Source organism: Canis lupus, chromosome 1, assembly GCF_003254725.2.
Source record: "Canis lupus dingo isolate Sandy chromosome 1, ASM325472v2, whole genome shotgun sequence".
Taxonomy (NCBI): domain Eukaryota; kingdom Metazoa; phylum Chordata; class Mammalia; order Carnivora; family Canidae; genus Canis; species Canis lupus.
Genome location: NC_064243.1, coordinates 29,149,875 through 29,165,456, shown reverse-complemented (window position 1 = coordinate 29,165,456; position 15,582 = coordinate 29,149,875). Strand labels below are relative to the sequence as shown.

Sequence of the window (15,582 nt, the reverse complement as noted above, 5' to 3'; positions counted from 1 at the left end):
AGCTGATGGCAGACGTTCACCCACTGAGCCACCCAGGCATCCCCTCATTGTAGTTTTGATTTGCATTTCCCTGATGATGAGTGATGTCGAGCATCTTTTCATGTGTCTTTTAGCCATCTGGATGTCTTCTTTGGAAAAATGTCTATTCATGTCTTCTGCCCATTTCCTAAATGAATTATTTGTTTTTTGGGACATTGAGTTTGATAAGTTCTTTATAGATTTTGGATACAAACCCTATATCAGATATTTGCAAATACCTTCTCCCATTCCATAAGCTGCCTTACAGTTTTGTTGATTGTTTCCTTTGTGGTGCAGAAGCCTTTAATCTTGAGGAAGTCCCAATAGTTCATTTTTGTTTTTGTTTTCCTTGCCTCTGGTGACATGTCTAGTAAGAGGTTGCTCCCACTGAGGTCAAAGAGGTTTCTGCCTATGTTCTCCTCTAGGATTTTGATGGTTTCCTCTTTCACATCTAGGTCTTTCATTCATTTTGATTTTTTGTGTATGATGTAAGAAAATGGTCCAATTTCATTCTTCTGCTTGTGGCTGTCCAGTTTTCCCCATACCATTAGTTGAAGAGACTGTCTTCCTCCCATTGGATAGTCTTTCCTGCTCTGTTGAAGATTAGTTGACTATGTAGTTGATGGTCCATTCCTGGTTTCTCTAGTCTGTTCCATTGATCTATGTGTCTGTTTCTGTGCCAGTACCACACTGTCTTGATGATTATAGCTTTGTTTAGCTTAAAATCTGGAATTGTGCCGCCTCCAGTTTTGTTCTAAGAAGGAAGTATATTGCAGTACAGGTCTCCTCAAAAAGCAAGAAAAATCTCAAATATACAACCTAACCTTACTGAAAGGAGCAGCAAATAAAGACTAAAGCCAGCAGAAGGGAAATAATAAAGACAAGAGCAGAAATAAATGATATAGAAACAAAAAAACAGTAGAATGAATTAACAATGCTATTTTTCATTTTCAATGAAAATGACCAATGTTTTTTTGATAATTGAGGGTAAAGGAAGAATAATCCTTATTTTATCATTTTCAATGCAGAAGGCCTCAAAAATTTTCTTCTTACCAAAGCCTTTCTGTCAGTGTTTATTCTCTTGGCAGTGTATGAAGTACTTGGACAGTATCAAAAGCTTAGAAACAAAAAGATCAATTAGATGTAATAGATACTGGTAGACATTATTGCTAAGCATACTCATTTCCAGGATCTGTGAAAAATAGGATTTAGTGGACAAAAGAATCCAAGTGGGCTTTGGAAGAAACACTTTTCTGGATTTAAATACATAGTCCCTACTATGTTTGTAACAATTGTGAAAACATGAACAGATTATTTGCTTTATGTTGAGAGTGTCCAGTTTTTGGCTCTTGATGCTGCTGCTCAGAGTTTCATCACTTTGTTTTGCTTGTTAAAGGGGTTTGATAAAATTAGGGAAAATGCTCTTGGAAAAAGTTGATGTTTAAAATGTAGAATGCAACTAATGTTTCAATCTTCTGTTCCTCCATTTTTCCCTTTGTAGTATGACTATGAATATGATGAGAATGGTGACAGAGTCGTTCTAGGGAAAGGCACTTATGGGATCGTCTACGCAGGCCGAGACCTGAGCAACCAAGTCAGAATCGCTATAAAGGAAATCCCAGAGAGAGATAGCAGGTACTGTAATTGTGGCTAATAAAAGCTGTTTTCGGGATCCCTGGGTGGCGCAGCGGTTTGGCGCCTGCCTTTGGCCCAGGGCGCGATCCTGGAGACCCGGGATCGAATCCCACGTCGGGCTCCCGGTGCATGGAGCCTGCTTCTCCGTCTGCCTGTGTCTCTGCCCCTCTCTCTTTCTCTCTCTCTGTGACTATCATAAATAACTAAAAAAAATTAAAAAAAATAAAAGCTGTTTTCCAGGTATTTGGGGTTGTGTATGGCATTCTAGACAATGTTTTGGTGATATTCTAATTAGTGAAACTCTGTCTGAAAAGACCAGTGTCTTAATCAGCCCCTCTAAGGTTTAGCTGCTGCATCAATCATTGATTCAGGCACAACCCTCTGGTGGAGAAGGATGACCTCTCAGAGGTGACAAGGACAGGACTTCTAAAGAGTAGAAAAGACAATGGCCTGGGTGTGTAGAGCTCAGTTATGTCAAAGGATGGTTGATTTATTAGATGGATAGATGGGAAGTAAGCTGGATCAGAAGTGGTATTTGAACCACAGGTTCCAGTGTCCAGTTTTGTACCTAAGGAGCTTGGAAGTCATTCCTCCATCTTAGCAAATGGGAAGCTGACCAAACTAAGACATCAACAGCTCTTCTTGGATCCATTGAAGAAGTGAGGTTGCAGGCCAAGCCACTGCCCCCAAATTTGGAGAGATAGTCATGGCGGGTGCGCACACTTTTGTGAATTTTGCCTCCAGTAGCCCTACCAGACCCTCAACAGCGATATTGGAGAAAAATCCCCTTCTGCTTTCGGCAGGGGAAAGAGGGAAGGTAACTATTTTGAAATACACCACAGCTCTGCTCTTCCTAACAAGGCCTGACCTCAGAGAGACTATTTTTACCAGGGCCTAACCTAAGAGGGTATTATCAGAGCCTAACCAGCCTGCGGGAAAGGAAATACCCAACTCCTGTTCACTGTTGCCATCCTATCCCAGCTGAAGGCAGCAGGGGATGGGGGAGAAGGGAGACTCAAAGCATCTGTGAAGCTCCCAGCCCAGTGGCACAGGCCCTCAAAGAAACTGAGACCTAAGCATAAGACTGTGGAATTCTTCCCCTCCCGGAGTTCCTTCTACCTAATACATCATGCCTAACTTTCACCAAAAATTGCAAAGCGTACCAAAAGGCAAAAACCCAGTTTGTAGAGACAGAGCAAGCGTCAGATCCAGATTCAGATGTGGCAGGGTTGGAATTATCAGACTAGGAATTTAGAACAACTTTAATATGCTAAAGGCTCTCATGGGTAAAGTAGATAGTATACATAAACAAAAGGAGTGTAAGTAGAGATGGAAATCCTAAGAATCTAGAATGCTGGAGATCAAAAACACTAACAAATGAAATGAAGAAGACTTTTGTGGGTAGGATATGGTTCTCTTGATGAGCTTGAGACTATGTCCATAGAAACTTCCAAAACTGGGGCACCCAAGTGACTCAGTTGGTTAAGCATCCAGCTCTTGATTTCATCTCAGGTCATGATCTTAGGGTCGTGAGATTGAGCCCCACTTAGGGCTCTGCATGGGGTATCTGAGATTCTCTCCCTCTCCCTCTACCACTTTGTAATATTAAAAAACTTTCTTAAATGTTCTTATAGGTTCTTAAGTAACATATTCGTGGAATAGATTTTGAAACAATAGAAAATTTAAGGGCTTAATTAGTATCAAATTACAGCAGCAAACCCACCGATGTTTAAAAACATCCCCTCCTCTCCCGGCAGCAGATGAATTTAAGTAGGTAGTTGGAAGCTGACCACTTTTAAAATCACCTTTGTAACTTAAGTTTATTCAACTGCCGTTGTGTGTACACAAAGCACACCAACACCAACAAAGGTACTGTTCTGTAGCAGTGTATCTGGCAGAATGTGGGTTGTTTGAAAACACTTGCATGACAGGTGTTTCTCTTGAACAGCTGGTGCCAGGCGTCTCCTTGTTACCTATAAAGAAGAAGTGAAGTCTGTCGTGTTATTGTCTGATACAATACACGAAGTTATTTTCTTCTATATGCCCTGGAGAGGTTTTCATGTTATGTGTGAAAAGATAGCAGTTAGGAAGGACAATTGCTAAGGTAATAGGATGCGTGTGAATAATGTATGATCCAGCATATACTACCCATCGCCATCTGGAGTGGAGCATCATAGCAACAAAAACAGTGGCTTCTGTGTTTCCTTCACACTTTAAAAACACTTTGTTTAAAGAGAATCGGAGTAGATGTGGGAGAGAAGTGGCGTTGGATTCACGATCTGTCTCAACTAGTTAATCTCAGGTTGGCTTCCTCCTCTAACGTTCTATACACACCTGGACTATTTATTTAGATCAGTAATTCTCTACCCTGCTGCGTGTTAGAGCCAACAGGGGAACTTTAAAAAATACTGATGCTCATGCCTTACCTCCCCAAATTCTGGGATGGGTCATAGGCACAAATTAGTTTTTTAAAAATCCTTTCAGGAGATGAAATGTCCAGCCAAGGCTGGAGACCACTGGTATGGATGGATGTAGTGGGAATTTGACTCAGAGAAGGTACTCTGGAAACACATATGGATTAATAATTTTTCAAAACTAAATATATATAAGTAACTGATTATTTGTACCATTTCTTCTTTCCATTGTCAGCTCATTGAGAAGATTTTCTTATAATTCACAGAGATAAGTGTTGCTTATTGACTCGAACAAATTGGAATTTCATGCTTATTCAGTGCTTGGCACTTATCCTTTCACTTAGAATTTCTGAATGTTACTAATAAATTTCATATTGGGGAAAAGTTCTTATTCTTACCTAAGATGAATCCAGACTATTATAATTTTTAAGCTATTCTTTGGTTACATAAAGGAGGGGGCAGGAGTGTGGCATATTTCCTTTTCTAGGATCTTACATTTAAACATTCATAATTGATGTTCAGTAGAGGGTTAAGAGGTAGAAGCCCTCCAGCTCGTCATAAGCCGGATTAATCACTTGCTTCAGATTATTTAGTCATCTTGATGTCCTAAAGCTGTAGAATAGACTCAGTATTTGCTATTAATTTATTTCATGCATATCAAGAGCAATCTTACTAACTAGTGTTAATAAAATATTTTAAACTCTATGGAAAAAGTAACTTGCAAATGTCCTGAGAATCATAACCTAAATATCCTACTGGTAACACTATATACTGGTATTTCTCGTGCTGCCTCAGTTAGTTACCAAAATGGAGTTGTCTCTAACTGATATCCTGTTAAGGTTTTCAGTTTAATATTTACCCTTATAGTTCCTAGAGCAGTTCGAAAGAAAAATAAAATGAGTAAATGATCTAAAATACAAGTTAATTTTTCGTTGTTTTTGGGCAGCATTCTGAGTAATATTTTACAGATTATAAAAGTTTGCTTAAATTAAATGAATTTGGATTTTTGTAACCTGCTAATTGCTTTAGCTTTGTAGCTTATCTTGAAAAGTTTCATTAAAATAGTATTATCCAATACTAACCAATTCTAGCATTTGTTATTGGCATTCAAAAAAATCCATTCTGTTTGTATGAATTTGCCATTGTGAAATCTAAGCATCTGTTGTATCTAACACCGAAGCAAATAATGAGGCATCAGGTTTATAGTTTATATTCTAGTGGTGAGTGCTTTTCATACCTATAACCTAAATTGTGCAACAGAAAAAAATTAGGGAATAGCTTTGAGTCTCCAAAACCCTACTATAGATAGCTATACAAGAATCATATTTAGTATGTAATATAATGTTAATATTCAAGATTGTTAAGAATTGAGAAGCTGTACAGTACTTCAGATATTCATAAAAAGAGTTGTTCAGTCTGTTCCAAAAATATAAAACACTTTCATTGTATAAGCTGATGAAACAACATATATCAAGTGTGCGATTTTAAAGTTTGGCTTAATGCTGGTCTTTCAGCATGGAGGCATGGGTAGAAATGGGTAAAAAAAAAAAATTATGGTATAATAGAACCGATGAACCCAGTAAGATGAAGATTTGTGAGGAGCTCAAAGAGACTTAGTTTTCTACAGAAGAGTTGCTGGGCATTTCAGTAAGTTCTGGAATGAAAATGAAAGTGATTTGCAATCTTTATCCTCCTGGGCAAGAGTCTTCTGGAATAGTAGTTATGTTATGGGGCCAGCAGAATAGAAAGTTGTGTTAATATAGACAGTGAGCTATGTGGATGCATTCAATTTTCCTGGACTGATATCTTAACTCAGTCACTTACTAGCTTTAAGATCTAGGACAGGTTAGTCATCCTCTTGGTGAGTCAATTTCCTCATCTGTAAAATGGGCATCTTAAAAGTAACTTCTCTTGGGGTTATTGTGAGAAATGAGTTAATATATACAATAGGTTTGGATTAATGCCTGACACATTTCCCTACATCTTATCACTACCACTTCAACTTCACAAAATTTATGTGACAAGAAACAAATGCTTTAGATAACATATTTTACTTTCTGTAGGGGCATATATTTAGCTGATATTTTCAATTTGTATTGCTTACATTTATACACTAAAATCTGGCTACATAATTGCTTATCAACATTTGTATGTCTTTTAGATACTCTCAGCCTCTACATGAAGAAATAGCATTGCATAAGCATCTGAAGCACAAAAATATTGTCCAGTATCTGGGCTCTTTCAGTGAGAATGGTTTCATCAAAATCTTCATGGAGCAGGTCCCAGGAGGTAAAAGATCTTTTTCTTTCTTTAAAAAGTATAAGTTTTTATGGTTTAAAGAGGAGCACAATAGCATGGGATTTACAAGTTTACAGGTCTTAATCTAAGTTAAAAGACAAATTAGATCTTCATTGCAGCATTATTTGCAATAGTCAAGAAATGGAAACAACCTAAGTGTCCACCATTGGATCAATGGATGTGTTTATCCATTTAAAGATGTGTTTTATATGCACAATGGAATATTATTCATTCATAAAAACAAGAGTGAAGTCTTGCCATTTTCAACGACACAGATGGACTATGAGAGCATTGTGCTAAATGAAATAAGTTATACAGGGAAAGGCAAATACTGTATGGCCTCACTTACATGTGGAATCTAAAAAAAAAACCAAACAAACAAACAAAAAAACCCAAGCTTATAAATAACAGAGAACAGATTGGTGGTTGCCAGAAGCAGGGATAGGAGAGGATAAAATGGGTGAAGAAGGTCAAATGTACAAACTTCCATTTATAAAATAAATGAGTCCTGGAGATATGATGTACAGCATGCTGAATCTAGAGTTAATACTACTGTACGTATATTTGAAAGTTGCTAGGAGAATAGAACTTAAAGGTTATCACCACAAGAAAAGAATTGTTTTTGTAACTGTGTGGTGACAAGTATGAACTAGACTTAGTGTGGTGATCATTTTGCAACGTATATAAATACCAAATGTTGTACACCTGTAACACAATGTTATATGTCAATTATCTCAATAAAATTTTTTTAATTAGTCATGTGACATCAGCTTGCAATTCATTAGGAGACAATACAAGTATGCTGAACCATTTTAGTATCAATAATTGTGACTTAAAGTTAGAGACTGAGTGGCCTTTTATTTTGACTGTATTTGATAATGAGCATCTTCAGAGTGTATGAGAGCCCAAGTGTCTACTACTCTACTTGCTGGGCTACTCCAAACAACCAATAAATGTTAGCTTAAATTAATGTCCCATGATTAACATGCTTTAAAGAACTAATTCAATAAAATTTTATCCACTGTTTCTCCCTACTTTACAGGAAGTCTTTCTGCTCTCCTTCGTTCCAAATGGGGCCCATTGAAGGACAATGAGCAAACAATTGGCTTTTATACAAAGCAAATACTTGAAGGATTAAAATACCTCCATGACAATCAAATAGTCCACCGAGATATAAAGGTAGGATGCAGTAGGATTCATGTTTCATGTTCCTTGGTGGGCAGTCCCGGTGGCGCAGCGGTTTAGCGCCGCCTGCAGCCCAGGGTGTGATCCTGGAGACCCTGGACTCAGTCCCATGTCAGGCTGTCTGCATGGAGCCTGCTTTTCTCTCTGCCTCTCTCTCTCTCTCTGTCTCTATGAATAAATAAATAAAATCTTTAAAAATAAATAAATAAATAAAAGTTTCTTGTTGGGTAACTGTTTTCTTTGCAAAAGCCATACTGTTATGGGTATTAATTTAGAATCGCAAATAAGTAAATCTTAGAAATAGCAAAAATACAAGATACTAAATCCTCACTCTGAGTCAGCTATTGACATTCATGCCTTATCTCTCTTCCTCAAGGAAGAGACCTCTTAACCATGTTCAGCCAACAAAGATTAAGCTTCCACTGCACGCCTGGCACTGTTTTAGGTGCTCCAGGTAGGGGGTGGCACAGCAGAACAAAATCGGACAGGAAAGGGTCCCTGCTTCTGAGATGCTCACAGGCTGATTAATCTTTGCATCCTTGCCCAGAGTAGATACTCAGTAAACATTTGCTGCATTGATGGATGAATGATTAGGAGGGAAAAAAAATAAGATTCCCTCTTTTCACAAGTATCATACACTATACACTCATTGTTTGAACTAAAATCACATAACTTCATTTGATCGTCTTTCAAAAGTGAAAATTCAAAACTAATACATTTCTGACAAAAGCGGGACTGTGGAAAGGAAGTTACTGTTACTATCTCCAAATCAATCCAGATCTCATTTATTTGCCATTGTCCTAAAATATTCCAGGAAAATAAGTAAAATGACAGAAAATAAAGTTAAAATGACTAGAAAATCATGAATAATTTAGTTGAACTTACCTCACACAGATAATCTCTACTGTTTGCAAACCACAGCAAGCTCTAACTAAGCACCTTTTTGAGGTGGCCTGCTTGTGGCCTGCTAACAGATTGTAGATTGATAATATGTAAACAAAAAATGGTTCAATAATTCACGCTTGAGGTTAACTATTAATGAAAAATACAGATATCTTTCTTTTTTTTTAAAGATTTTATTTATTTATTCATGGGAGATACATAGAGAGGCACAGGCATAGGCAGAGGGAGAAGCAGTCTCCCGGCGGGGACCCTGATGCGGAACTCGATCCCAGGACCCCAGGATCACGACCTGAACCAAAGGCAGATGTTCAACCACTGAGCCACCAGGTGCCCCGAAGAATATAGATTTTGTGTCCTTGTTTGCTCTAAGGGCACCTTTTCTTATTGGATTTATGAGCCAACAACCAACAGAACTGGAAGAAAGAACATTTTTAATTCAAGCCTTTTGTTCCCTAGGGCGACAACGTGTTGATTAATACCTATAGTGGTGTTCTCAAGATCTCGGACTTCGGGACATCAAAGAGGCTCGCTGGCATAAACCCATGTACTGAAACTTTTACTGGTATGTTTTTGCACTGATGATACAGATCTTTCGTAATTAAAGAAATAATTGCTGTGTTACAGCCTAATGTGAGAGAGAAAGTCAGTTTGGGTTCTTACCCAATTAATGTGGGTATGTTTTGATGCTTATTGAAAAATGTTATGCATTTGATCTGGCTCTTTTCTCATCACGTATTTCTATGATTTGCTCAGTCTCCTGCTTAATGCCACTGAGATGTTTTTCTGTTAACTCTTAGTTTGTTATTTGTTTTCCCCTTCATGTCATTACTTCTCTCTTACTTGGCTATAACCACTCTAAGGGCTGACAAGATTTTAAAAAAAATTTTTTTTTTTTTTTTTGCCCAACCTCTTTGTGATCCTTACTCATACCTTAATCACTTCCCATTTGAACTATGAGTTCCTAATCTGTTTACTCCCTGTGGCCTATTTCCTCCTCACAATATAAATAACCGGGGTAGAATTCCAATTCAGAAAGAGGAAGTGACTCATCAACTCAGAATTGGGGTGGGGAGAGAGCTTGCCTGAGAAATTAGGCAATCCAGCCACCAAGAAAGTCCTGGGGGAGTGGAGACCAAGTGATTGCCAAAAATATAGCAAGAGGAAACCAAGGCTCAGAGAGATTAATGACTGCCTACACTTACAGGAGGGCATCTGGAACCTCTACTCAGGTGTCCACTGGAAGTTCTTATCACTCCACTCTGCTGATTCTCATGAAGTGCTAAATCATTGTTATTATCATCAGAGAAAGAGTCATTTAGCAAAAAAGGGCAATGAATAATCTGTGATCTAAGATAAAGCAAAATGGCCAGATACTGCCATTTCTGAATTCTGTGAGCTAGATGGTAGTGCCTCAGTTTTGCAGATTAGGAGATTGAGAGAGAGAAGAGAGATCACAGAGATCACAACAGTTTGTAAATGATGGAACTTAGATTTTTAATCTACCCTTTGCTCTTTGCGTTGACCTTTTTGCTTCAGTCCATCTTCCTCTCCATCTTGCTGACGTATCAATTCTCATAGCCTGGGAGAGAGAGAAATTTTGTAAATTTTCTCCTCAGAACATTCAGTCAGCAACACCTCTGACCCAATTCCTACCCTCACAGCAATGGGTATTTCAGGGCACAGCATTAAACACATTTAAATTGTATTTTTTAACAAAATTAATTCCAATCTACTAGTAACTTTAAATGTCTTTGCATTTCTTTCCTCATGCTCTCTCAATTTGGCAAGAGATGTTTTAGATGCTGCCAAGACTCAGTAACTTCTGATGGGAAAAAACCCTACTTTCAGACATTTTATTTCACAAGATGTTGATTTAATGTCTTCTGCTAATCTTAAAGACATGTTTTCTTTTAATCCCCAAAGAAGTTGTAGTAAAGCTGTCCTCCCAGAGCCCTTTGTTTGCATTTCTTACACTGGCCTCACATGAGTAACACGTGTAACTATAATGTACCTGGTCCTTCTCCAGGGCTGGTCAGAAGGGCTTGGAGTGGGCACACCTTGATCTGTTCATGACCATAGGCCTCACAGGTGCTCACTCAACCTCTGATGAACTCACTTGGAAGACATTGACCTGTTTGGTGATTTGGTGGGAGGGAAGACAGCCTCAACCACCATTTATAGAGTACTTACTATTTATCTGATTGTGCTAAGTGCTTTATCACTGAAATTCATCCATCAGCCCTAATTCTTCAGTATCAGCATCCCAGTTTATGATGAGAAATTAAGGTTCAAAGAGGTTGAATAACTTGCCCGAAGTCACAAGACTAGTATTAGAGCTACGATTCAAACTAGACTTAACATGTCAAGTGGAATTATCTTTTCCTCAAACCTGTTCCACCCACTCTCTTCCCCATCTCAGTTGATAGCCACCCAAAACTTAGAGGGATCCATGGTACTTCTCTCTTCTTACACTCCAGCCAAATCCACAAGGAAGCCTACTGGCTCCACCTTTGGGAGGTGTCCAAAATTGGACCACTCCTCACTGCCTCCACTGCTGCCACCCTCAGCTTTCAACTGTATTACCTCCTATTCTCGCTTCTTTGGCTCTTGCCTCCTACTGTCTACTCTTAACATTGTAGCTAGAGTGATCTTTTTTTTTTTTTTTTAAGATTTTATTTATTTATTCATGAGAGAGAGAAAGAGAGGCAGAGACATAGGCAGAGAGAGAAGCAGGTTCCATGCAGGGAGCCCAATGTGGGACTCTATCCCAGGACCCCAGGATCATGCCCTGAGCTGAAGGTAGACACTTAACTGCTAAGCCACCCAGGCATCCTTAGAGTGATCCTTTTAAAACGTAAGTCAAGCCCTGTTACTCTAAGACTTCGGTGGCTTTCTGTTTCTTTCAGAATAAACAAATGCCAAAGTCCTAATATGGTGGACAAGGCTCTGACCTGATTCAGAGTCCATTACCTTTTAGATCTCATTTCCTACTCTTCGGTCTTGCTTACTCTGTGTCAGAAACACTGGTCTTCCTGCATTTCCTTCATTATACCAGGCAGGGTCTTGCCTCAAAGGCCTTTACATGTTCTTCCTTCTGCTGGTAACACTGTTCTCCCAGTTATCTGTGTGGCTAGGTCCCTCTCCTTTAAGTTTTAACTCCGATGTCATCTCAGTGAACCTACCATAACTGCCCTATTAACATGGCAGCCCTCCCTGGGCACTCTCAATCCGTTTTCCCTACCTTTTTTTTTTTTTTTTTTGTCATTGATGCATCACTTTCTAACATATATATATATATATACTTAAGATTTTATTTATTTATTCATGAGAGACACAGAGAGGGAGATGGGGGACAGAGACATAGGCAGAGGGAGAAGCAGGCTCCATGCAGGGAGCTCAATGTGGGACTCAATCCCGGGACCCCAGGATCATGCCCTGAGCCAAAGGCAGACGCCCAACCTCTGAACCACCAGGTGCCCCCTAACATACATATAATTTACTGATTTGTTATGCTATAGTTTAATGTCTGTCTCCCACTGCAAAACATTATAAGCTCCATGAGCACAGGGATTTCTGTTTATTCCACTGTAATATTCTAAATGCCTGGCCTACAGTAGGCCCTTGATATAAATCTGCTGAATGAATGAGTGGATTAAGTGGGATGTCAGAGTTCATACTTCGAGCCACTAAGTTGGAATGGCTCCATGGGTCATTGCAGTGGCAAATTCTAAAAGAGATTATTTTTTTAAAGAGATTATTTTAAAATAATATTTTAAAACTTTGCAGCAAAGACAGATAAAGTATAGATTTTAGAGTCAATACTCGTACTTGTTTTCCTTAGGCTAATGTACAGATTGGCTTGCATCTTCATTATCCATCTCTGTAGATCTCTTTACATAAAATATTATGTCATGTGATTGTCAGATAAAGAGAGCCAATATGAATACATAACTAAGCCTGTTTGTTTTTTTTTGGCACTTACTCTGTGGGGGATAATTAAACGTAACTGGAGCTCTTTGAAATATTATCTAATGAAGAAAATTGCATAATGTGCTAATTACTTGAATTGTCCAGTTTCTAAAGTTCACTATATTTTAATCAGTTGTAATTTCTACTCAGGTTTTAGTACAACTTAACTCTCATCAATTCTATTTTAGACCCAGATACAAGAAAAAGTGGAAGACTTAAACACATATTTTCTAAAAGACCACTTGATTTTATTTACATCATAAAAAAAACCCACTCATTCACTATAGTTCATCATCTATAAATGAAGAGAAATCATAGCAGTTTTCTCCTAAGGGTAGGTGATTTGAGAAGTGTAGTAACCTTATCCTTGGCCAAGTGAAATGCTTCCCTCCAATAGTGTTGCTGATTGAAGCTGAGAGCAGACATGTACAGTCATATGTGAACTTGAACATGATCTGTGGCCACATAATGAGAGCTGGAGGATAACCTGGCAAGATGACAATACTTGACAAGAATAATATACTTTTGTTTGTTTTCATGAACAAAAAACAGCCAGTTTTTAGCCTCTGTTGGTGGGTTTCATAGGAACAATTATGCATAGCAGTTTCACCTATAAATCATGCATGAGGTGTTCATAAAAGGTGTCTGTATTTATGTCAATGTCAGTTTAGTTATGAATTAGAAAATACTGAAGTAGCTCTTTTAGCAAATGCCTCAGGATTTGAAATAATTGAATATGGCATCTTGGATGAATTCCTGTTTGCTGATTATATCATTTGTATGAGTCTATCAGCAGCAGGGGATGTGGCAATAATCTGTTCCTGTTCACACTTCTGACTCATTGTTGGATTTGGGCGAATCAGTCTAAAGGGTATTAGAAGCCAACCCAGACTCTCATTCAAGCCACTGAGACAACTACAGTTGAGTGTTTATCTGAGATATGCCAGACTAGAGCTAGAATCAGGCATTCTTGGCTCCCTATTTAATTCTCTTTCCATCATACCATATTCTTCAACTCTTGATTCCATGTAGCCTTTTAAATATCCTATGTTTCACTGTATTCTTCTTCACTCTGTCTGGTGATTTGTCTGTACTGATGTCTCCTGACCTGTCTTTGATCTGTAAAACCTGTTGTTTAATACCACCTGCCTGTGGACCACAGGCACACAGCAATAAGCCATATATATTTGATTTACAGAATAAAGTACACCAAAAATGATTTACATTATTTTAAACAATGGCTCATAATGGCTCAGAATCTTCATACTTTTGTGATTTAGAAATAAGAATCAAAATAGAAGAATTAAGCATTCAATTAAGAAATTGAGAAATAGGGATCCCTGGGTGGTGCAGCGGTTTGGCGCCTGCCTTTGGCCCAGGGCGTGATCCTGGAGACCCGGGATTGAGTCCCACATCGGGCTCCCGGTGCATGGGGCCTGCTTCTCCCTCTGCCTATGTCTCTGCCTCTCTTTCTCTCTCTGTGACTATCATTAATAAATAAAAATTAAAAAAAAAAGAAATTGAGAAATATAGATCTAGAAAAATGGATGATTGACCTAAACTTTTCCCAGAAACATGGAAGTATGCATGATAGGAATCTTCATGTATTTGGAAAACTAACTGCAAAAAATGTGTGTTGATATATTCTCTTTTGTTCTTAAATGGCTAATTCTTAGAAGTTTCTAAGAGGTCCCGATAAATGATGCATCATTTATACTCTACTATCCAGAAGATGAGGAAGTATCTATTCATGACCAGACCATGTTGGCAAGCTATTCTTACATCCCTGATAAAAACCATTATAACAATTTTCCACTTTTATTAATGACAGAGAAAACTGGAACTCAAGAAAGATGAGATATTAAGACTTGAATCAGGGATGCCTGGGTGGCTCAGAGGTTGAGTGCCTGGCTTGGACCTGGGGTGTGACCCCGGGGACCTGGGATCGGGTCCCGCATCGGGCTCTCTGCATGGAGTCTGCTTCTCCCTCCGCCTGTGTCTCTGCCTCTCTCTCTGTGTGTCTCTCATGAATAAATAAAATCTTTTTAAAAAATTCTTTAAAAAAAAATAAGACTTGAATCATGCTTTTAAAGTTTTCTTATTTATGTGGACAATGAAAGCTGTCATTAGATGTTCATCTGTTTTTCTATCTTCTAAAGTGGAAGTGTGTTTGAATTATCCCAGGTACTCTTCAGTACATGGCACCAGAGATCATAGACAAAGGACCACGAGGCTACGGGAAAGCAGCAGACATCTGGTCTTTGGGCTGCACAATCATCGAAATGGCCACAGGGAAACCACCTTTCTATGAACTGGGAGAACCACAAGCAGCTATGTTCAAGGTCACATTTCATATGTCTTAAATGTCCTAAAAACTGTTGGATAAAGTTATTAGATATTCCATGTGTGTATATGATTTTTTTTTTTAGGCAAAAGGAAAAGAGCCTAGGTAAGTACATTAAATGTGCTCCCAGAGCTCATTAAAGTTAAGAAGATTCACTCCCCTCAAAGTCAGTGCATATGTCTCACACTGAGGATCTCTCTCTGCCTTAGATTTCTCAGCTATGAAGTGAGGTTCTATATAACCTCCTCAAACCGCTTTTCACAATGCATCATAACTAACACACTACTCCATGGAAGACGATTTAAGTTTTTTGGGAAACAGTCTGTAAATCTTCCATGGAGAGAGATATAAAGACATTTTTAATTCATTTAAGTATTAAATCAAGGCAATATTTTCCTTCTCTATCATAAGAGTTTAGAGGCTCCTTTAAGAAAGAGGAGGGCATAATCGCTATTTTAAGGACCTCCATTGTATTCTTATTATAGCTACTCTTCTAGCCTGTTAATTTGCCCATTCCTTAGTAACTTTCTTGAGAGTGGGAAGCAGCCCACCTCCCAAAATAGGGAGCACTGAATATGGAAATAGGACTGACAGCCCACAACTTCAGAATCCAGGGACTGAGCAAAGCAGTGACCTACTCTGAGTCCCTGCAATCCCCACCTGTCCTTGCCTGCCATACTGCCAAGCCAGAGGAAGGTTTAAACTAAGTACCTGTTTGCCAAGAAGTAGAGCTCACATGTCTGCTGTTCACTAGGCAGAGGACTTCTGATGAGAATCTGTTATTTCTTTCCCTGCCATTGACCATGTTTCAAGCAC

General features: G+C 38.6%; 1 protein-coding gene across 2 annotated transcripts in view; it reads left to right on the top strand.

The window, feature by feature from the left end:
• Positions 1-15,582, top strand: part of MAP3K5 (mitogen-activated protein kinase kinase kinase 5) — a 198,217-nt gene that overhangs the window by 147,698 nt on the left and 34,937 nt on the right. For both annotated transcript variants that reach the window (XR_007412214.1, XM_025422373.3), the window contains exons 15-19: positions 1,520-1,653; positions 6,229-6,356; positions 7,408-7,544; positions 8,910-9,015; positions 14,607-14,764. Coding sequence is in view for 1 of the 2 variants with exons in the window: in XM_025422373.3 (XP_025278158.1) it covers positions 1,520-1,653; positions 6,229-6,356; positions 7,408-7,544; positions 8,910-9,015; positions 14,607-14,764 (663 nt within the window). In the remaining variant the exon portion in view is untranslated. The remainder of the gene's footprint in view (positions 1-1,519; positions 1,654-6,228; positions 6,357-7,407; positions 7,545-8,909; positions 9,016-14,606; positions 14,765-15,582) is intronic.